Source organism: Gopherus evgoodei, chromosome 12, assembly GCF_007399415.2.
Source record: "Gopherus evgoodei ecotype Sinaloan lineage chromosome 12, rGopEvg1_v1.p, whole genome shotgun sequence".
In the NCBI taxonomy this organism is placed as follows: Eukaryota; Metazoa; Chordata; order Testudines; family Testudinidae; genus Gopherus; species Gopherus evgoodei.
Genome location: NC_044333.1, coordinates 2,021,701 through 2,038,561, shown reverse-complemented (window position 1 = coordinate 2,038,561; position 16,861 = coordinate 2,021,701). Strand labels below are relative to the sequence as shown.

Below are 16,861 nucleotides of genomic sequence, written 5' to 3'. Positions count from 1 at the left end.
CATATCAAAATCTGCTACATTTTATTCTACCTTTATAATATCCAATTATTGTTATTAATAAAATTAGAGCCTTGCGTGGTGTCAAATATCGGGGGTAGCCGTGTTAGTCTGTATCCACAAAAACAACAAGGAGTCTGCCAGCAACTACACACCACACCACAGAAACACTAACCCAGGAACCAATCCCTGTAGCAAACCTCGTTGCCTTCTCTGTCCCCAGATCTACTCTGGTGACACCATCAGAGGATCCAACCACATCAGCCACATCATTAAGGGTTCATTCATCTGCACGTCTACTAATGTGAAATACGCCATCATGTGCCAGCAATGCCCCTCTGCCATGTACATTGGCCAAATCGGACAGTCCCTAAGTAAAAGAATAACTGGACACAAATCAGACATCAGGAAATGTAACATACAAGAGCCAGTTGGAGAACACTTCAATCTCCCTGGACAGTCTATAACAGACTTAAAAGTCACTATTCTTGAAGAAAAAAACTTCAAAAACAGACTTCAAAGAGAAACAGCAGAAGGAAAATTCATTTGCAAATTTAACACCATTAATTTGGGCTTGAATAGGGACTGGGAGTGGCTGGCTTATTACACAAGCAGCTTTGCCTCTCCTGGAATTGACGCCTCCTCATCTATTATTGGGAGTGGACCACATCCACCCTGATCGAATTGGCCCTGCCAGCACTGGTTCTCCACTTGTGAGGTAACTCCCTTCTCCTCATGTGTCATTATATAATGCCTGTAGCTGTAACACTGCTTCTTGCTTGCTTATATATACCTGCATCTGGAAATGACACCATCTGCTCAGGGTTAAACAAAGACTGTGAATGGCTTGCCAATTATAAAACCAGTTTCTCCTCTCTTGGTTTTTACACCTCAGCTGCTAGAAGAGGGCCTCATCCTCCCTGATTGAACTAACCTCGTTATCTGTAGCCTGATTCTTGCTTACTTATATATACCTGCCCCTGGAAATTTCAACTACATGCATCCGACGAAGTGGGTATTCACCCACGAAAGCTCATGCTCCAAAACGTCTCATAGTCTATAAGGTGACACAAGACTCTTTGCTGCTTTTACAGATCCAGGCTAACACAGCTACCCCTGTGATACTACTCAAAGGAGTAACATTCTATTCTGGCTGAGCAGACTACATTGCATCCTTGCACATACCAACGTAGTCATAGCAATCCATTGTCTCACGAGCTGGTGCAAATGCAGCAATTCTCTTGAGAATTATACATGATGATAGGATCACGCTGCATCAGAGTTGCAACAGCAGCACTGGCTGCCTGTCAAATGGCAGATGATTACCACATCCAGGTCTTCAGCTTCAAAGCTCTCCCTGGGCAGGGACCACCATCTCAGAAACTGCTCATCTCACCACAGTCACAACTTCCTGAGGGATGGTGAAACTCCCAGTAGGCGAGATGAAACTAGTGTGAGTGGGACACGGAGCCTTTCCAGCAGCTATGCAGTGACTAGAGAACTCCCTGCCACAGAATCTAAGGATGGCTGCAATTCAGAGCACTTTCAGGACAAATTGCAAGCATCAGCTCTGCTTCAGCCTCTACACAGTATAAGAACACCCCAACAAAAATCCCTTCCTTCCCCTACTATTGGGATGAGTGCTGTTAGGGCTCTATTAGCTCAGTTTGGGGCTTTGGTAACACAGACTGGGCCCTTGTAGGAGGCTCAGGGACAGGGATAGGTGTGAAGGCTTGCTTAGCCTGGCTGAGGGTAACCATTCCCACCCTCTTGGCTAGCTTCACATGGTTAGCCAAGTCTTCCCCCAGCAGCACAGGAATGGGATAATCATTATAGACAGCAAAAGTCCACATTCCTGAATTGCCCTTGTACTAGTCAGGGAACTTGGCTGTAGGCAAGTCAAAAAAGGTTGACTTGAAAGGTTGAATCATTACTTGGATCTCTGGGTCGATGAATTTGGGGTCCACTAAGGATTGGTGGATAGCTGACACCTGTGCTCCAGAATCCCTCAAATCTGTAACCTTCCCACCCACACTTACAGTTTCCCTTCACTCTGAGGGTATCTGAAAGGCATCTGGTACTGAGGACCTTTGGTGTGACCCTGGTGCAATGAACTATAATCTGTTGGGGTTCTTGGGGCAGTTGGCCTTCACTTGCCCCAGCTCATTACATTTAAAACATCAACAGCTGACTGGTTCCTGGGGCGAGGTGGGTTGCTGGAGAATGGTGTGGTGGGATGATAAGGTGTCTGGGATTTTCCTTGGGGTGTAGTTGGGGCCTTAGGCTGGCCTCAATGGTATGGTGTGGCCTGGGGGTGTTCCTTCTGGTATCCACTCAAACTGCTACCAGGGTTGTTCCTCTCTGTTACCTCCACTCGTTTGTTCCAGTTTCCCCCATCTTTTTGGCAGTCTGGGACTGCTCATATTGATCAGCGTAAGAAGCAAGACTTTCTGCTGAGTCCATTTTCTTATCACATAGCCAGTTCTATATCATCATTGGTCATAGTCAGGAACTGCGTCTGTACAACCAAATCACATTTTCCTTCAAATCTAATTACATCCCTTCCTTTGACCCATAACAGATCCTTCATCTGATTGACATAAGCCACATTTAAATTTTACTCTGTAAGTTTCAGGGGTAATTTGAAATTGTTTTAAAATCAAATCCTTAAATTTACTATAGTCAGAAGCATCATCAATAGGCATCTTACTGAATATGTCCAGAGCTTTTCCAGTTAATTTTGCTACCAATGTAGTCATCCTGTGATTGTCAGGAGGGTGCACAGTCTTTCAAAGGTGATGAAATATTCAGCAGTATCACTGGATTCATCATACTGCAAACATAGTCGCTCCCATTTCTGGATTTTTGGAGAATTGGAACCAGCTGCTGAAGGGTTCTGTCTTTTCAACTCCATAACAGCAAGTTTATACTTTCTGGACCTCCCTCTGGTCCTCCATAGCTCTCTCCTGGACTGCTTCTTCTGCCTCCACAACTCTCTTGTGGGCAGCTTCCTCTCTGGCCACTTGTGCATCAATCTCCAACTGTCTGAGTTCCAGCTGTCTTTCATGTTCCTTTCCTTAGCTTCAGATCTGGCTAATTCCAGTTTTTTCTGGACATCACTTTCTGTTATCGTAGCCTTTCAGCACTTAACCTAGCCCAACCTGAGAGCTAGAAAGAAAATAAAAACACTTGTGAATTCCACTGCTCTAACTTAACTCCTCTGCTTTGCGGAGCTTCTCCTCAGCTGAAAAATTAAAAGGTCCTTAACAAAAAACAAACAAACAAACCCCTCTCTGCTTTCCAAGCAGCCAAAAGAGCGAAAAAAAGGCCCTTTTAATACCCTGAGGTTTGTGCTTCTGGTTCAAAATGATCCCACTGCTAACACTATGTCAGGGTTCCCTCCCCACTCTAAACTCTAGGGTACAGATGTGGGGACCTACATGAACGACCCCCTAAGCTTATTTCTACCAGCTTAGGTTAAAATTTTCCCAAGGCACAAATTCCTTCCTTACCCTTGATATCGCTGCCACCACCAAGTGATTTAAACAAACATTTAGGGAGGGTCACTTGGAGCCCTACCTCCCCCAAAATATCCCCCCAAGTCCCTACATTCCCTTTCTTGGGGAGGCTTAAGAATAATACCTTAGTCAATTGGTTACGAAGTGAGCAGAGATCAACCCCCCTGGGTCTTTAGGACACTGAAAAACAATCAGGGTCTTCAAAGAAGTTTATTTTAAAAAACATAAAAAAAATCACCTCTGTAAAATCAGAATGGAAAATAACTTTACAGGGTAACAAAACGATTCCAAACACAGAGGATTTGCCCTCTAGGCAAAACTTTAAAGTTACAAAAACAGGGATAAACCTCCCTCTTAGCACAGGTAAGTTCACAAGCTAAAACAAAAGATAATCTTACGTATTTTCTTGGTATTACTCACTATTTCTGTAATATTAAATGCTTAGTTTGGATATGGCTTAGGGAGATGTATTTTCCCTGCCCTGGCTCCTCGCTAACCTGGAAAAAACAAAGAAACACAAAAAGAAAAAACCTTCCCCCACAAATTTGAAAGTATCTTCTCCCCTTATCGGTCCTTTTGGTCAGGTGCCCACCAGGTTATCTGAGCTTCTTAAACCCTTACAGGAAAAGGAAGGATTAACCGTCCGCTACCCTTAGTTGTATGTTTATAACAAGTTCACACAAGGAAGAACAAGCAGAGAAAAGAGGAATGAAATGAATGGTCTAGATACCCCGCACCAGCCTCGGCATAGCAGAGGGAATCACGTAATAAGGGGAGTGCTGACATTGATACTGTTCTCTCTTATGATCATGTAGTTTCTCAGTGCAAACGTGGCTGGCTTGATTTTCCAAAGAACGAAACCCACAGCTCCTGAACTCAATTGCATTATAATTTGTGCCTGCAATTACTGTGATTGCACGTGGGCTAAACTCCATTACTGTTTGTGCCTGCAAGTACCATGAATCAGAGTGGAAATTAGTTAGCTGGACAATTAAGTATCTATGTGCCCATTTGCACACATCGCTAATTTATTCAGCTGCATAGTTGTTGTCATTGCACACAAAGGTGCACATACAGTGTGACATACAGCCAGAAATCCATGAAAATCAGAGCACATGTGTCATTATCATCAACACTTTTCACAAAGCAATCAGTGTATAGCTGACCTCTTAGTCTTCATACTCAAAGGAAAGCTGCACAGCACCTTCAAAAGACAAGCCTGGGAGCTTAAATTCATAACTTTGCTAAACACTAAAAACTCTTCTAGCAGTTGAGGTGTGAACACCAAGGGAGGAGAAACTGGTTTTGTAGTTGGCAAGCCATTCACAGTCTTCGTTTAATCCTGAGCTGATGGTGTCAAATTTGCAGATGAACTGAAGCTCAGCAGTTTCTCAGCCAACTACAAAAGCAGTTTCTCCTCCCTTGGTGTTCACACCTCAACTGCTAGAAGAGGGCCTCATCCTCCCTGACTGAACTAACCTCGTTATCTCTAGCCTGATTCTTGCTTGCGTATTTATACCTGCCTCCGGAAATTTCCACTATGTGCATCTGACGAAGTGGGTATTCACCCATGAAAGCTCATGCTCCAATACATCTGTTAGTCTATAAGGTGCCACAGGACTCTTAGTGCTTTTAGTCTGCGAAAGAAGCTTTTTGGAACATCTTTGAGGGTGAGATATTACCTGCAATGTTTCTTAATATTAGGCTTAGACTTGCATGTTTTGTTTTATTCTACTTTGTGACTTGCTTTGTTTTGGCTGTTAATACTAGAATCCTCTTAAATCCTACTTTTTATACTTAATAAAATCACTTTTGTTTATTGATAAACCCAGAGTAAGTGATTAATACGCTGGGGAGCAAACAGCTGTGCATCTCTATCACTGCTACAGAGAGTGAACAATTTACGAATTTACCCTGTATAAGCTTTATACAGAGTAAAACGGTTTTATTTGTGGTTTGGATCCCTTTAGGAGCTGGACGTCTGGGTGCTGGAGACAGATAACCTGCTGAGCTGTTTTTAGTTAAAGTCGGCAGCTTTGGGGACATGGCCCAGACCCTGGGCCTGTGTTGCAGCACAACAAGGCAGGATTCTATGTCTGGCTCAACAAGACAAAATTCTGGAGTCCCAAGCTGGCAGGGAAAACAGGCTCAGAGGTAATTTCAGCACATCAGGTGACAGTCCCAAAGGGATCTCCGTGACCAAACCCATCATACCTAGTATCCTTTAATTGGTTTCGCTTTTGTAATCAAGGTGTCTGAGTAAGGGTGGAGTTATTCAAATCTCTGAACTGCCAACACTACATAACTTAATCAAGAGGCTTATCTCTAGATCCAACACTGGTGTTAGGAGGAGCCCAAGCACCATTATTTAGGATGAGCTGCAGCTCAGTGAGGAAGACAGAGTTCACTGTCGGGAGTGTTCTGGTGACTGGATCCAATCGAGGAATTGGCCTGGGACTTGTGAAGCGATTTCTAGAGCTACCAAATCCACCAAAATGGATCTTTGCCACCACCAGGGAGCTGGCTGGATCCCAAAGCAAGGTGAGGATGAAATCTGGTCTTTACAGGAAGGTTGAGCAGCAGATGGCCCAGAAACAGCCTGCGAATTGGGTTTCCCTGCAGTGCACGCTGCAAAGACAGGATCAGATAAGGAGCGGGTTCCCTTTAAAAGCATTTGAGAGGCTCAAATGGAAAACTCAGAACTCACAGTAAAACTCGAATGCTAGTGTGTCTCAGCTCAGCAATAGAGAGGCAAGATGCTACCAATATTTTAACAAGGGGCTTGTTATAAAATGTTCCACTGTGGCCTGTGATAAACCCCATGCCCTAGATGTATCCAGAGAGGGCTGATTGTGTCAGAGACAGGACAGAGAAATCACCCTGGCCGCCTACATTTCTACATTTGTTTGCCAGAAACTGTGAATGAGCACCACTGGATGGATCACTTGATGATTCCCTGTTCTGTTCATTCCCTCTGGGGCACATGGCACTGGCCACTGTCGGAAGACAGGATACTGGGCTAGATGGACCTTTGGTCTGACCCAGTAGGGCCATTCTTATGTGATGGAATTGTAAGCACCAGGGCTTTTGTGACATCCCACCCTCACTGCAGAAGGCTGCAGAGAAGCCTCTCTGAGGCATCTGGTTCACTCATCCACATGCCACTTGTTGTGGGACAGGGGAGTTCTGGGAATTGGCTTTTCCCAGCTCAGTCACCAGCACCTTCCTTGAGGGGTTCACCCAACCCCAAGCACTGCACAGCATTCTCTATTGCAGATCCCAGACCTGCAGCTGAGGTCAGAGCTGTCCTAGACCCTGATTACCTTCCAGGATTTTTCTAACCAAATGAAAATGTTTCTCTTCCCAGGAGGTCGTAGAGCTGGCATTGAAGCATCCAAACCTGGTGGTCCTGGAGCTGGGTATGTAGCCATCTCTGCATCTACTTGTTCAGACAGGGGTGGGCTTGGGAGGAAGACAAGTAGCCCAATTCTCCATGGATAGCACAATGTGGTGCCACACTTGTGTTTGGTTGTGAAACACTAACAGTTCAGAGTGGAGCACTTCACACCCACTCTGCCCCCCTGTAATGGCTCACCGCTAATAAAGTTACTCTTAACTCAAGTGGAAGAGACCCATGATTTTAGGGCTAAAGGTACAAACCCAGTGTGGGTCCTATGCCTTCTCCACTAAGTCTCCATTAAGTGTGCCCAAGGGACTGATATTTCCTCTCCTGCCAAATCTTGCAATGCCCCCATGGCATGTGTCCCTGTGCAACATTGTTTGCAGTTTCCTAGCCCAAAAATTCCAATAACCTCTCCCTGCATGCAGAGCCAGCAGCCATTTTGTTCTCAAAGGTTCAGCAGCTTGTTACCAAGGAGCGAGACACACTGTGCTCTCTCATGGGAACTTTGATTCTTTCTTATGGGTTTCCAGGATCTAAAATAAAAGCCACATTAGATTGAAAGCTGTGGGTTTCTATTTGGATCCAGAAAAAGTATAATGATGATGCTTGTGTTTGTGGTGCGCTTGCTGCTTGACTGAAGTATACCGTGTGCTCTGTTTGTTTGGGGGACCGTGTGCTGACCATGTGTGTGGTGAGCCTAGTGGCCTGCTAGGCAAGGCTGAGAGCTTCTTAACAAGGCTGTGATCCCTAAGCCTCCCTACAGGTTTTAGCACCTGTAGATGAGCGCTCCATTGCTCGCGGTACAAATTCGCTGGAGACCACTCAGTCACACACCAGTGCCCTTTTATTTCCCAGTCTTTTCCCACACCCACATATATACAGCTATATCCAATTCAATACCAGTCAGATAGCCCCTTGGGAAACAGCTTGCTCTTACAGCAGCTGGGAGCAACAGGCCCTCACTCCTCACTTTCCTGTTCCCCCTCCTACTTCCTACCTGCTAGCTTTAGAGGCCTTCCTCTCAGCAGGCTCACAGGTGATTGCTCTCGGGATCCTTTAAGAGCCACACCCTGCCAGCTCCAGCCAGTTCCCCTTGATGAGAGCTCTTCCAGCAGGTTCTGAGCTAACAGGGGCTGGTTCAGTGCCCCTTAAGCCAGCACCCTGTTACAGCCCCCATCAAGCCTTAACTACGGGGCGGGGCTACTCAGGGAGACCAGTGCTTTAAAAAGCCTGCTTCTAAGCAACCAGAGGAGCTAGTGAACAGGAGCAGTTACCAGGGGAGTTTTGCGAGGGAGTTCTCCAGGGGGAGCATGAGAAGGGGCTAGAATTCAACATTCTTTAAACTTAAAAACCAAAACCACCCCCTTGATATAAACAAAACAACAACGAAGGAACCAGCTGCAGAAGTAAGAAGACAATGCAGGCAGAAAGGCAGAAGTCCAGCAACAGAGTGGGGGCTACCCGGTTTATTGCACCCAATGCAGCACGTATGATTACCTGCCCTGTGGGCAAGTGGCGTGTGTGTGCATTTGGTGCAAGGAGCTCCTGGCCCTCAGAGAATGTGTACAGGCTTTGGAGACCAGAGTGGCTGAACTGGAGGAGCTGAGAGAGACAGAGGTACACAGATAAAACTTTCAAGGACACAGTAGAACAGTCCCACCCCCTGGTCTGACAGCCTCTGTGCTGTTGAGGAGGATGAAAGTCCCAGGGAAGGAGGATACCCAACTGGAGCAGAGGGAAATGATCCCATTGTTTGGACCCTCCTTCCAGATGATGTTGTGGCGTCCTCTCACACTGAGGATACCTCTCCGGGGGAGAGAACTCCAGCTATTAGAAAGACACAGGTATTAGTAATGGACGATTTGATCATTAGAAACATAGATAGCTGGGTTTGCAATGACCGGGAAAACTGCATGGTGACTTGCGTGCCTGGTGCGAAGGTTGCGGATCTCTCAAAACATCTGGATAGATGTTTGTGTAGTGCTGGGGAAGAGCCGGTGGTCATGGTACATGTAGGTACCAATGACACAAGGAAGGATAGAAGAGAGGTCCTAGAGGCCAAATTTAGGCTACTAGTTAAGAGATTGAGGTCCAGGACTTCCATAGGAGCATTCTGAGATGCTCCCAGTTCCACACACAGAGCCAGTTAGACCGGCAGAACTGCAGAGTCTCAATGCATGGATGAGACGATGGTGCAGGGAGGAGGGGGTTAGATTTATTAGGAACTGGGGAAACTTTTGCAAAAGGAGGAGCCTATACAAGAAGGAAGGGTTCCACCTAAACCAAAATGGAACCAGACTGCTGGCACTTAACATTAAAGCAGTTTTTAATCTAAGGGCTGGGGAAAAGCTGGCAGGTGTGGAGGAGCACGTGGTTCAGACATCCCTTAGGGGAGGATCTATTAATAAAGAATATCTATGTCCAGGTGGAGACGGGAGGATGGAAAATGATAAAATACAGGCAGGGTCTGATCAGAAACAGTCAAATAAAAAAGAGTCCCATTCAATTACATTGTGTAATGGCAGACAGCTAAAAGGGTACAAGTTTTTAAAGTACTTAAATACCAATGCTAAAAGTCTAAATAATAAAATGGGTGAACTAGAGTACCTTGTATTAAATGAGGATATTGATATAATAGGCAAGTAGGGGTCCCTCGCTCTCACGCTCAGAGGGAGGCCACTCTAGCTGGCCCCAGTCTGATCCGAACCAGAGTCTACTGGGTATCCGGGAGCCCACAACAGGGCTGGGTGAGCAACTGTCACTACCAGGCTTCGGCCTGGGCTGGGGTAGTCCACAAACAACCTGTCTTTAAAGGCAGGCCCTGGCCTGGGTGGAACTCAGGCAGCCAGCGAGCAAACACTTTTAGAGGGCTGGCGTTAGCCTGGGCGGGGCTCAAGCCTGTAAGCCTGACTTCAGTACCAGGCAAACTGGTTGAAACTATAATAAAGAACAATATTGTCAGACGTATAAATGAACATAATTTGTTGAGGAAGAATCAACATGGTTTTAATAAAGGGAAATCATGCCTCACCAATCTACTAGAATACTTTGAGGGGGTCAATAAGCATGTGGACAAGGGGATCCAGTGGATATAGTGTACTTAGATTTTCAGAAAGCCTTTGACAAGGTCCCTCACCAAAGATTCTTATGTAAAGTAAGCTTCCATGGGATAAGAGGGAAGGTGCTCTTCTGGATTCAGTTGAAAGAGATTAAGCAATTTTTTAAAAAAATGTCAAGGGATTTCCTCCTGCCCCTGGAATCAGAGGCAGCGTAGGAGAGTTCCCAGAGGAGCTTGAGGGAGATACAAGCAAGTGAGCGAGGCTGCTTTCATTGGCCAACTGAAGACAGGGTCAACAGGTGAATGGGCTGGTAGAGCTGATAGACAGGGCAGAGCTGCCATAGGAAGGATGTTTCTGAATCCCCTGTGCTGTCTGTAGATGTCACAGATCCAAACAGCATAAAGGCAGCTGCGCAGAAAGTGGAGGAGCATGTGCAAGGACATGGACTGAATCTCCTGATAAACAACGCTGGCATCTTACGGGTGACCACCATGGAGAATGAGAACGCTGAGACCATGGGAATTGTATACCTAACGAACACAGTTGGGCCCCTGCTGGTGAGCCAGGTAAGAACACACCTGACAACCAGGAAACTCCTTTGACACTGAGCCAAGACTGCCCTGAAACGAGAGGAGACGCTTGGCTCGGGCAAATTTTTGACTCATTTTTCAAAAACAAGGTGATCTGCATTTTCAGACTCAGAGGAGACTCTGTAAATCCCTTAACACTGGCCACCGGCAGGATTTGAAGCTTGAGCACCAAAGCACAGTTTTCTACCCCTTGGGCTAATTAAATAACTCCACTATCTGGTTGCAGGATAGGTTGTTATCCCCTGATGTTTCAATCAGTATAATCACATGTTCTCTTCTGGTTCAAAGGCTGTACCAGAAACCCATGCAGCCATAAGAGTGAGGGCCAGATTGTGCCCTGCCAAGGAGCCCCTTCCTCGTGATGGTGGGGGAGGGATAGCTCAGTGGTTTGAGCATTGGCCTCCTAAACCCAGGGTTGTGAGCTCAATCTTTGAGGAGGCCATTCAGGGATCTGGGGCAAAAATCTGTCAGGGATGGTACTTGGTCCTGCTATGAAGGCAGATGACTGGACACGACGACCTTTCAAGGTCCCTTCCAGCTCTATGAGATAGGCATATCTCCATCTTAAAAATGCTCCTACCCAGAGGCTGGGCACAGGCCCAGACCAGGTGCTCTAGAAGCACATGGATTGTGCAGGGCTCACCTCTCGGAAGGAGCAGAGCAGGCTCCCTAAAGGAAGAGCACACTCTGACCCATAGAAGAGTTTCCCAGTCATCATATTCCCAAGAACTATGGATGCACCAACCTGCCTGAATCAGACTCCACCTTCAGAGCCTCCCTCTCCCTGACCCTTAACATCACTGATGGGCTCCTTCCCTGGTACAGCAGTGTCACCCCTGTCATAACACAGTCATCGATATCTCCCTCAGGAGTTCCTGCCATTGCTGAAGAAGGCGGCCCAGCAGAGCACCCAGACAGGGCTGAGCTGCAGCAAGGCCGCCATTCTCAACATGTCCAGCACAACTGGTTCCATAGAAGTAGTTCCAGTGTGGGAATTCCGGAAAATACCCAGCTACCGCTGCAGCAAGGTACCATACAGGACCCCTCTCACTCCCTTCCAGCATAACTAGCCCCTCCTTGTACCAATGCAGGTGCCTCCTCTGCTGTTCTTTCTGAACACCTCAGACTCCCCTGCCAGCTTCCCTGCAGAGCTCTAGCCCCCTACCGCCCAGCTTCTTGCTACAGATTTAAAGATACAGTGCATGTGTCCATGCATCTCTCCCTTTATAGTCAACCTTTAGCCAGAATTATTCTTTAACAACAAACCAGAGATCGGGATGTATTACCAGCTTCCAAGCTCATCCAGCTTTGGTCGCCATTGGGCAGTGAGGAAGGTTGTGTTCAGTGGGATCCTCTCCCCTCTGTCAGAGTGCCCGGAATGTTATTGCTACAAGGGTAACAGAAATTCAGCTGGGTTTGGAACCAGCTGCTGGTGCCATCCGTTCCTTGTGTACCAAACCCCTCGATGAGTCTCAGCCGTGTAGGATCTCAAGGTACAGATACAGCCAATGCCAACAGCTGGGCTTAGCCAAGGATTTTACTCCTTTCGTTTTGTCAGGATTGGTCTCCTGGTTTCCGCTTGGCTAAGCATTCCAGGCTATAAAAAGATAAAACCAGAGATTTCTGGTATCTCACAGCCTTGTACCCTTTACTCAGGGGCAGCAAAGATTGAAGATTTATTGTGAGGCGGGAAGTTTTCTTTTCATCTGTTGCTAGAGTTGCCAGCACTCCAGGATGGGCCTGGAGTCTCTCAGAATCAGCATCGATTTTTCAGTGACTATTGAAAGCAATCCTGGAGATTTTAATGGGATATTTTAAGAAAATGACATCATGTTATGTTGGGGCGGGGGGGGGGGTAGATCTCCCAGAATAGCTTCACTCAGAGTTGTAACCTTATCTGTCGCCCCGAGCAGCTGAACTGGGTTTGTCCATTGAGTGAAGTGGGAGCTGCCCTTTAGTTCAGCAATACTGCTTATGTATGAAGCTCCTTACATTCCTCTCAGTGCTATTTATCTCCTCTCCTGCCAGGCCAGATGACACCCCCTCCACCCTTGCATATCAGTACTGTGGGATCAGGGGTCATGTCCTGTAGGGAAGATGCCCCTCTGTCCTGTGCTCTTATCTCTGCTCATGGAGTGTCCCACCCACAGGCTGCTCTGAACATGGTCACCAAGTGCCTGTCCTTGGAGTACAAAGACTGTGGGATTCTCTGCACGTCTATCCATCCTGGCTGGGTGAAAACCAGAATGGGAACAGAAGCGGTAGGTGTCATAACACGTTTATAATCCCTTGGTTAGGGTGACTGGTCACTTCCATCCACAGCGCATCAGGGAGGTCTTGATTCTGCCACAGACTCATCTGTACACCCAGATCACAACTACGTTAAACTGGAGGGAAGACTGGAATACGTATCAATACTATAAGGGTAAACTATTCCAGGGATGTTGTAATTATCCCCCAAACAAACGTTACAAACCCAGGAAATAAAAGTTATGGTTAAACTTAGTTACTATATCCATAACCATATCTCCAGTTTAACATGGCTTTTGTTTGGGAATTTGGTTTGGTTTGTTAAATTACTAGAATTTTCATATATAAACATAAACCAAGAGAAGGTCACCCAGTGATGAGATTTCTATGATTTGAAGATATGTATCCACCTGACTTCTTCTCGTCATTTTACCTCTGATGGCCAGATTCACCAGTACACTCTGCCTGCTTTACCCCACTTGGGAGCAGCACAAAGCAGACAAAGTATACTGGCCTGTTTGCCCCAGCTCCTGACCCCTGCGTTTCCCTGCAAAGCCCAGTTTCCCCCTCTCCTCTAAACAACCCACAGCACAGTGTGCAAGAGCCAGGGGGTTGACCACAAGGGCCCAGATCCTCAGAGGTATTTGGGCACCTAACTCCCACTGATTTCTATAGCTGCAATTTCCTGGCCAAAGTCCAATGTGGGGGCGAAGTACATTCAGCTGAGCTAAACTCCCCCTGCTGTTTAATCTGGACAGAGTGGGCCTGATTTGCCACTGCCCTGCACCTTGCACATTTGTACCAGTGCAAAGTGGGCATTAATAAGTACCACATCAGAACACTAACATTGCACCCCCTCTTGGCCCAGGTGTGACCGAGTGTTCTTACTGACGCAGTTAAGCATTGTCACGTGCCACGCCAGAAGTGATCCATAAATAGTGTATACAAAATTAGTCATACTGCTTTACTGCAAAGGCCTTTAATGGTTTGGGATGATTCTATGGGACGGATCCAAACCCCACTGACAGCTATGGGGTTTTGATAAGACTCTATAAATGCACAAGTGTGAGGAACATCAACTCTCATTTTAGTACATTATTATTTATTAGTGTATTTTGGTAGCACAGAGCCCACAGCCCCATTGTGGTAAGCGTTGTACAACTATCTGCAAAGACAACTTAGCCTGAAGACCCTACTGAAGCTAAGAGGATGATATGTTGAGGGAGGAGACTTGATCCTGAATACACACACTGCTAAGAACATAGTAACTGTAATGAGTTCCCCCCGGGGTGCAACCTGGAACTGGGGTACCACTGAGACTCTGACCCACCAGCCTGGGCTCCCTCTCACACTGTGCTGCTGTGACAAGTTGAAAAGCCCTCCAGCCTGCACTTTCACCAGCATTCACACAGGTAGGGACACACCCAGCTGCAGTCACAGGCAGGGTCTCTAACCAGCAGCTTCCCAGCCTAGGCCCCAGGGCAGTACATCCTGCCCTGGTCAAATTTGGCCACTATATGGGTTAAACACCCAGTCCGCCTCTCTCTCAATGTGAAGAGGACCATGCACGCTGGTGGAAACCAAGCTGAGATTTTCCCCAGACACCTTAGTCAAATGCACAGTGGTTTGGATTAAACATAAAAAAAGTTTATTAACTACAAAATGATAGACTTTTTAAGTGATTATAAGTGATAGCAAACAGCTCAAAGCAGATTACCTAGTAAATAAACAAAACTGCAAACTGAGCTTAATATACAGTACTAGAAAGGTAGGATATGAATTAGCAAATTCTCACCTTGCGTGATAAACAGGTTGGCAGATTCCTAAGGCACAAGCTGCCTTGGCTTTGCAGCTTGGGTTTCCCAAGTTTTCATACACAGGCTAGAAATCTCTCAAGCCTGGGAACCATCATTTCCTCCCTGTTCAGTCTTTGTTCCTCAGGTGTTCCCAGGTGTGTTGTCAGGAGAGTGAGGTCCCATCATGATCTCACTTTCCCCCTTTTATATCTGCTTCCCACTTGCTGGAAAGCTCTTCTGCTGTGATCTGGGTCAAACAGTTCCTATTGTGTCATGCTGTCTCAGAGGTTTCTTTTGTTCACAGTTCCTGGGGTAATCCTTGTGCTTGTGTCCATTTCCTCAGTAAGCCATTAAGATTGTCTGGCCTTTCTACTGTTGCAGCTGAAACGCTGCTTGTGGGTATTTTCAACCTCACAACATTTCAGCAACACGTACACAGCCAAACTTTGTAACTTCACATATGACGATAGCACATACGCTCTAATGAGATATTAACATCTAGCAGATCAAGACTTAGAATAATAAGAATCACAAAGCATACTTAGTACAAAACATATCCTGATTACATGACAGTGGTGAATATTGGGGTGCCAGGGTGTCACAGCAACAATGGCCTGAAAGATGCAGTTTTGCCCTACCTAACAGCGTCACTTTAACCCTACAGGCCCTACAGACCGTGGAGGAAACCACTAAAGCAATCCTGAAGATGCTTTCCACGTTCTCTGAGAAGGAGAATGGTTCCTTCATAGGCTGGGACGGACAAATCTATCCCTGGTGAGACATGAGCTTTCCAGGTGTGATTAGATCATAGAGGTGTCTGCAGTGTTACCTGTACCTGACACCCCAATAAACAACCTGAGCTGAATTACAACCTATTTCTTGAGCCTTTCTCGTCTGCTGCTCCCTCATACAGGTGGGAGATCAATTCAATACTGCTGTACTGTTACTGACCCATCTAGAGACTGAATATTCAGATACCTCAGGCGGGTACAGCTAGTCCTAGAGGTGGGCAAGAAGGGCAGTTGCCCTCAGTACTAACTTCCAGGGGGCACAAAACTGCTCTTTTTTTTTTGGGTCCCCTCCAACTGGCTGGCGCTCTGTGTGTGTGTGTGTGTGTTTGTGTGTGTGTGTGTGCGCGTGCGTGCACGGGCACGCTTACATGCTCACTTGCTTTCTCGGGAGTAGGTGGGGCCAAAAATATTGGAAACATTTTCTGGCCTGGCTGGCAAAACAGCTAGGGCCACTCCTAACCTTGGGTGGAAAACATGAATTGCAGGCCCGCCATTGTGGATGACAAATGAGTGCCATACCATGTGAGTGTGTCTGTGTGATGGCCCTGCTCTGCACAATGAACCGCGGACAGGTCACAAACAATTAGACAGAGAGAATGTTTGTCGAGTCTGTATTTTGCTGAGAAACCAAAGATCCCAGTCCCACTGCATCAGTACTGGGATGACTCACTGCAAACCACGGAGAGCTGCATGGGTTGCTCTGCTAGCAAGGATCTAGGAGTTCTAGCCAATCACTTTTGTTTGCTGGCTCGAGTAGGAAATGTGTGCAAGCTCATGGTCAAGTTTCTTCTATAGCCGTTGGGGCATGTGGTGAGAGGATTCACATTTCAGCCATCCTAAACTGGGAGGAGTTGACACTATACTGGGAGGAGTGGTAGATATGCTAGAGGGTAGTGATAGCATAGAGTGGTACTTAGACAAATTAGAGGATTGGCTCAAAAGAAATCCGATGAGGTTCAACAAGGACAAATGCAGAGTCCTGCACTTAGGACGGAAGAATCCCATGCACTGCTACAGGCTGGGGACCGAATGGCTAGGCAGCAGTTCTGCAGAAAAGAACCTAGGGGTTACACTGGACGAGAAGCTGGATATGAGTCATAAGAACATAAGAACGGCCGTACCGGGTCAGACCAAAGGTCCATCCAGCCCAGCATCCTGTCTGCCGACAGCGACCAATGCCAGGTGCCCCAGAGGGAGTAGACCTAACATGCAATGATCAAGTGATCTCTCTCCTGCCATCCATCTCCATCCTCTGACAAACAGAGGCTAGTGACACCATTCCTTACCCATCCTGGCTAATAGCCATTTATGGACTTCACCACCATGAATTTATCCAGTTCCCTTTTAAACGCTGTTATAGTCCAGCCTTCACAACCTCCTCAGGCAAGGAGTTCCATGGGCTGACTGTGAGCTGCGTGAAGAACTTCCTTGTATTTGTTTTAAACCTGCTGCCTATT

At 46.6% G+C, this 16,861-nt stretch overlaps 1 protein-coding gene across 1 annotated transcript; it reads left to right on the top strand.

The window, feature by feature from the left end:
- Nucleotides 1-5,888: 5,888 nt before the first annotated feature.
- On the top strand, nucleotides 5,889-15,499 carry LOC115660481 (uncharacterized oxidoreductase C663.09c-like). The gene is made up of 6 exons (XM_030581951.1): nucleotides 5,889-6,056; nucleotides 6,883-6,934; nucleotides 10,356-10,543; nucleotides 11,437-11,595; nucleotides 12,718-12,828; nucleotides 15,278-15,499. The coding sequence occupies exons 1-6, from the start codon at nucleotides 5,889-5,891 to the stop codon at nucleotides 15,389-15,391; spliced, it is 792 nt and encodes a 263-aa protein (XP_030437811.1). The 3' UTR covers nucleotides 15,392-15,499.
- The last annotated feature ends 1,362 nt before the right edge of the window (nucleotides 15,500-16,861 follow it).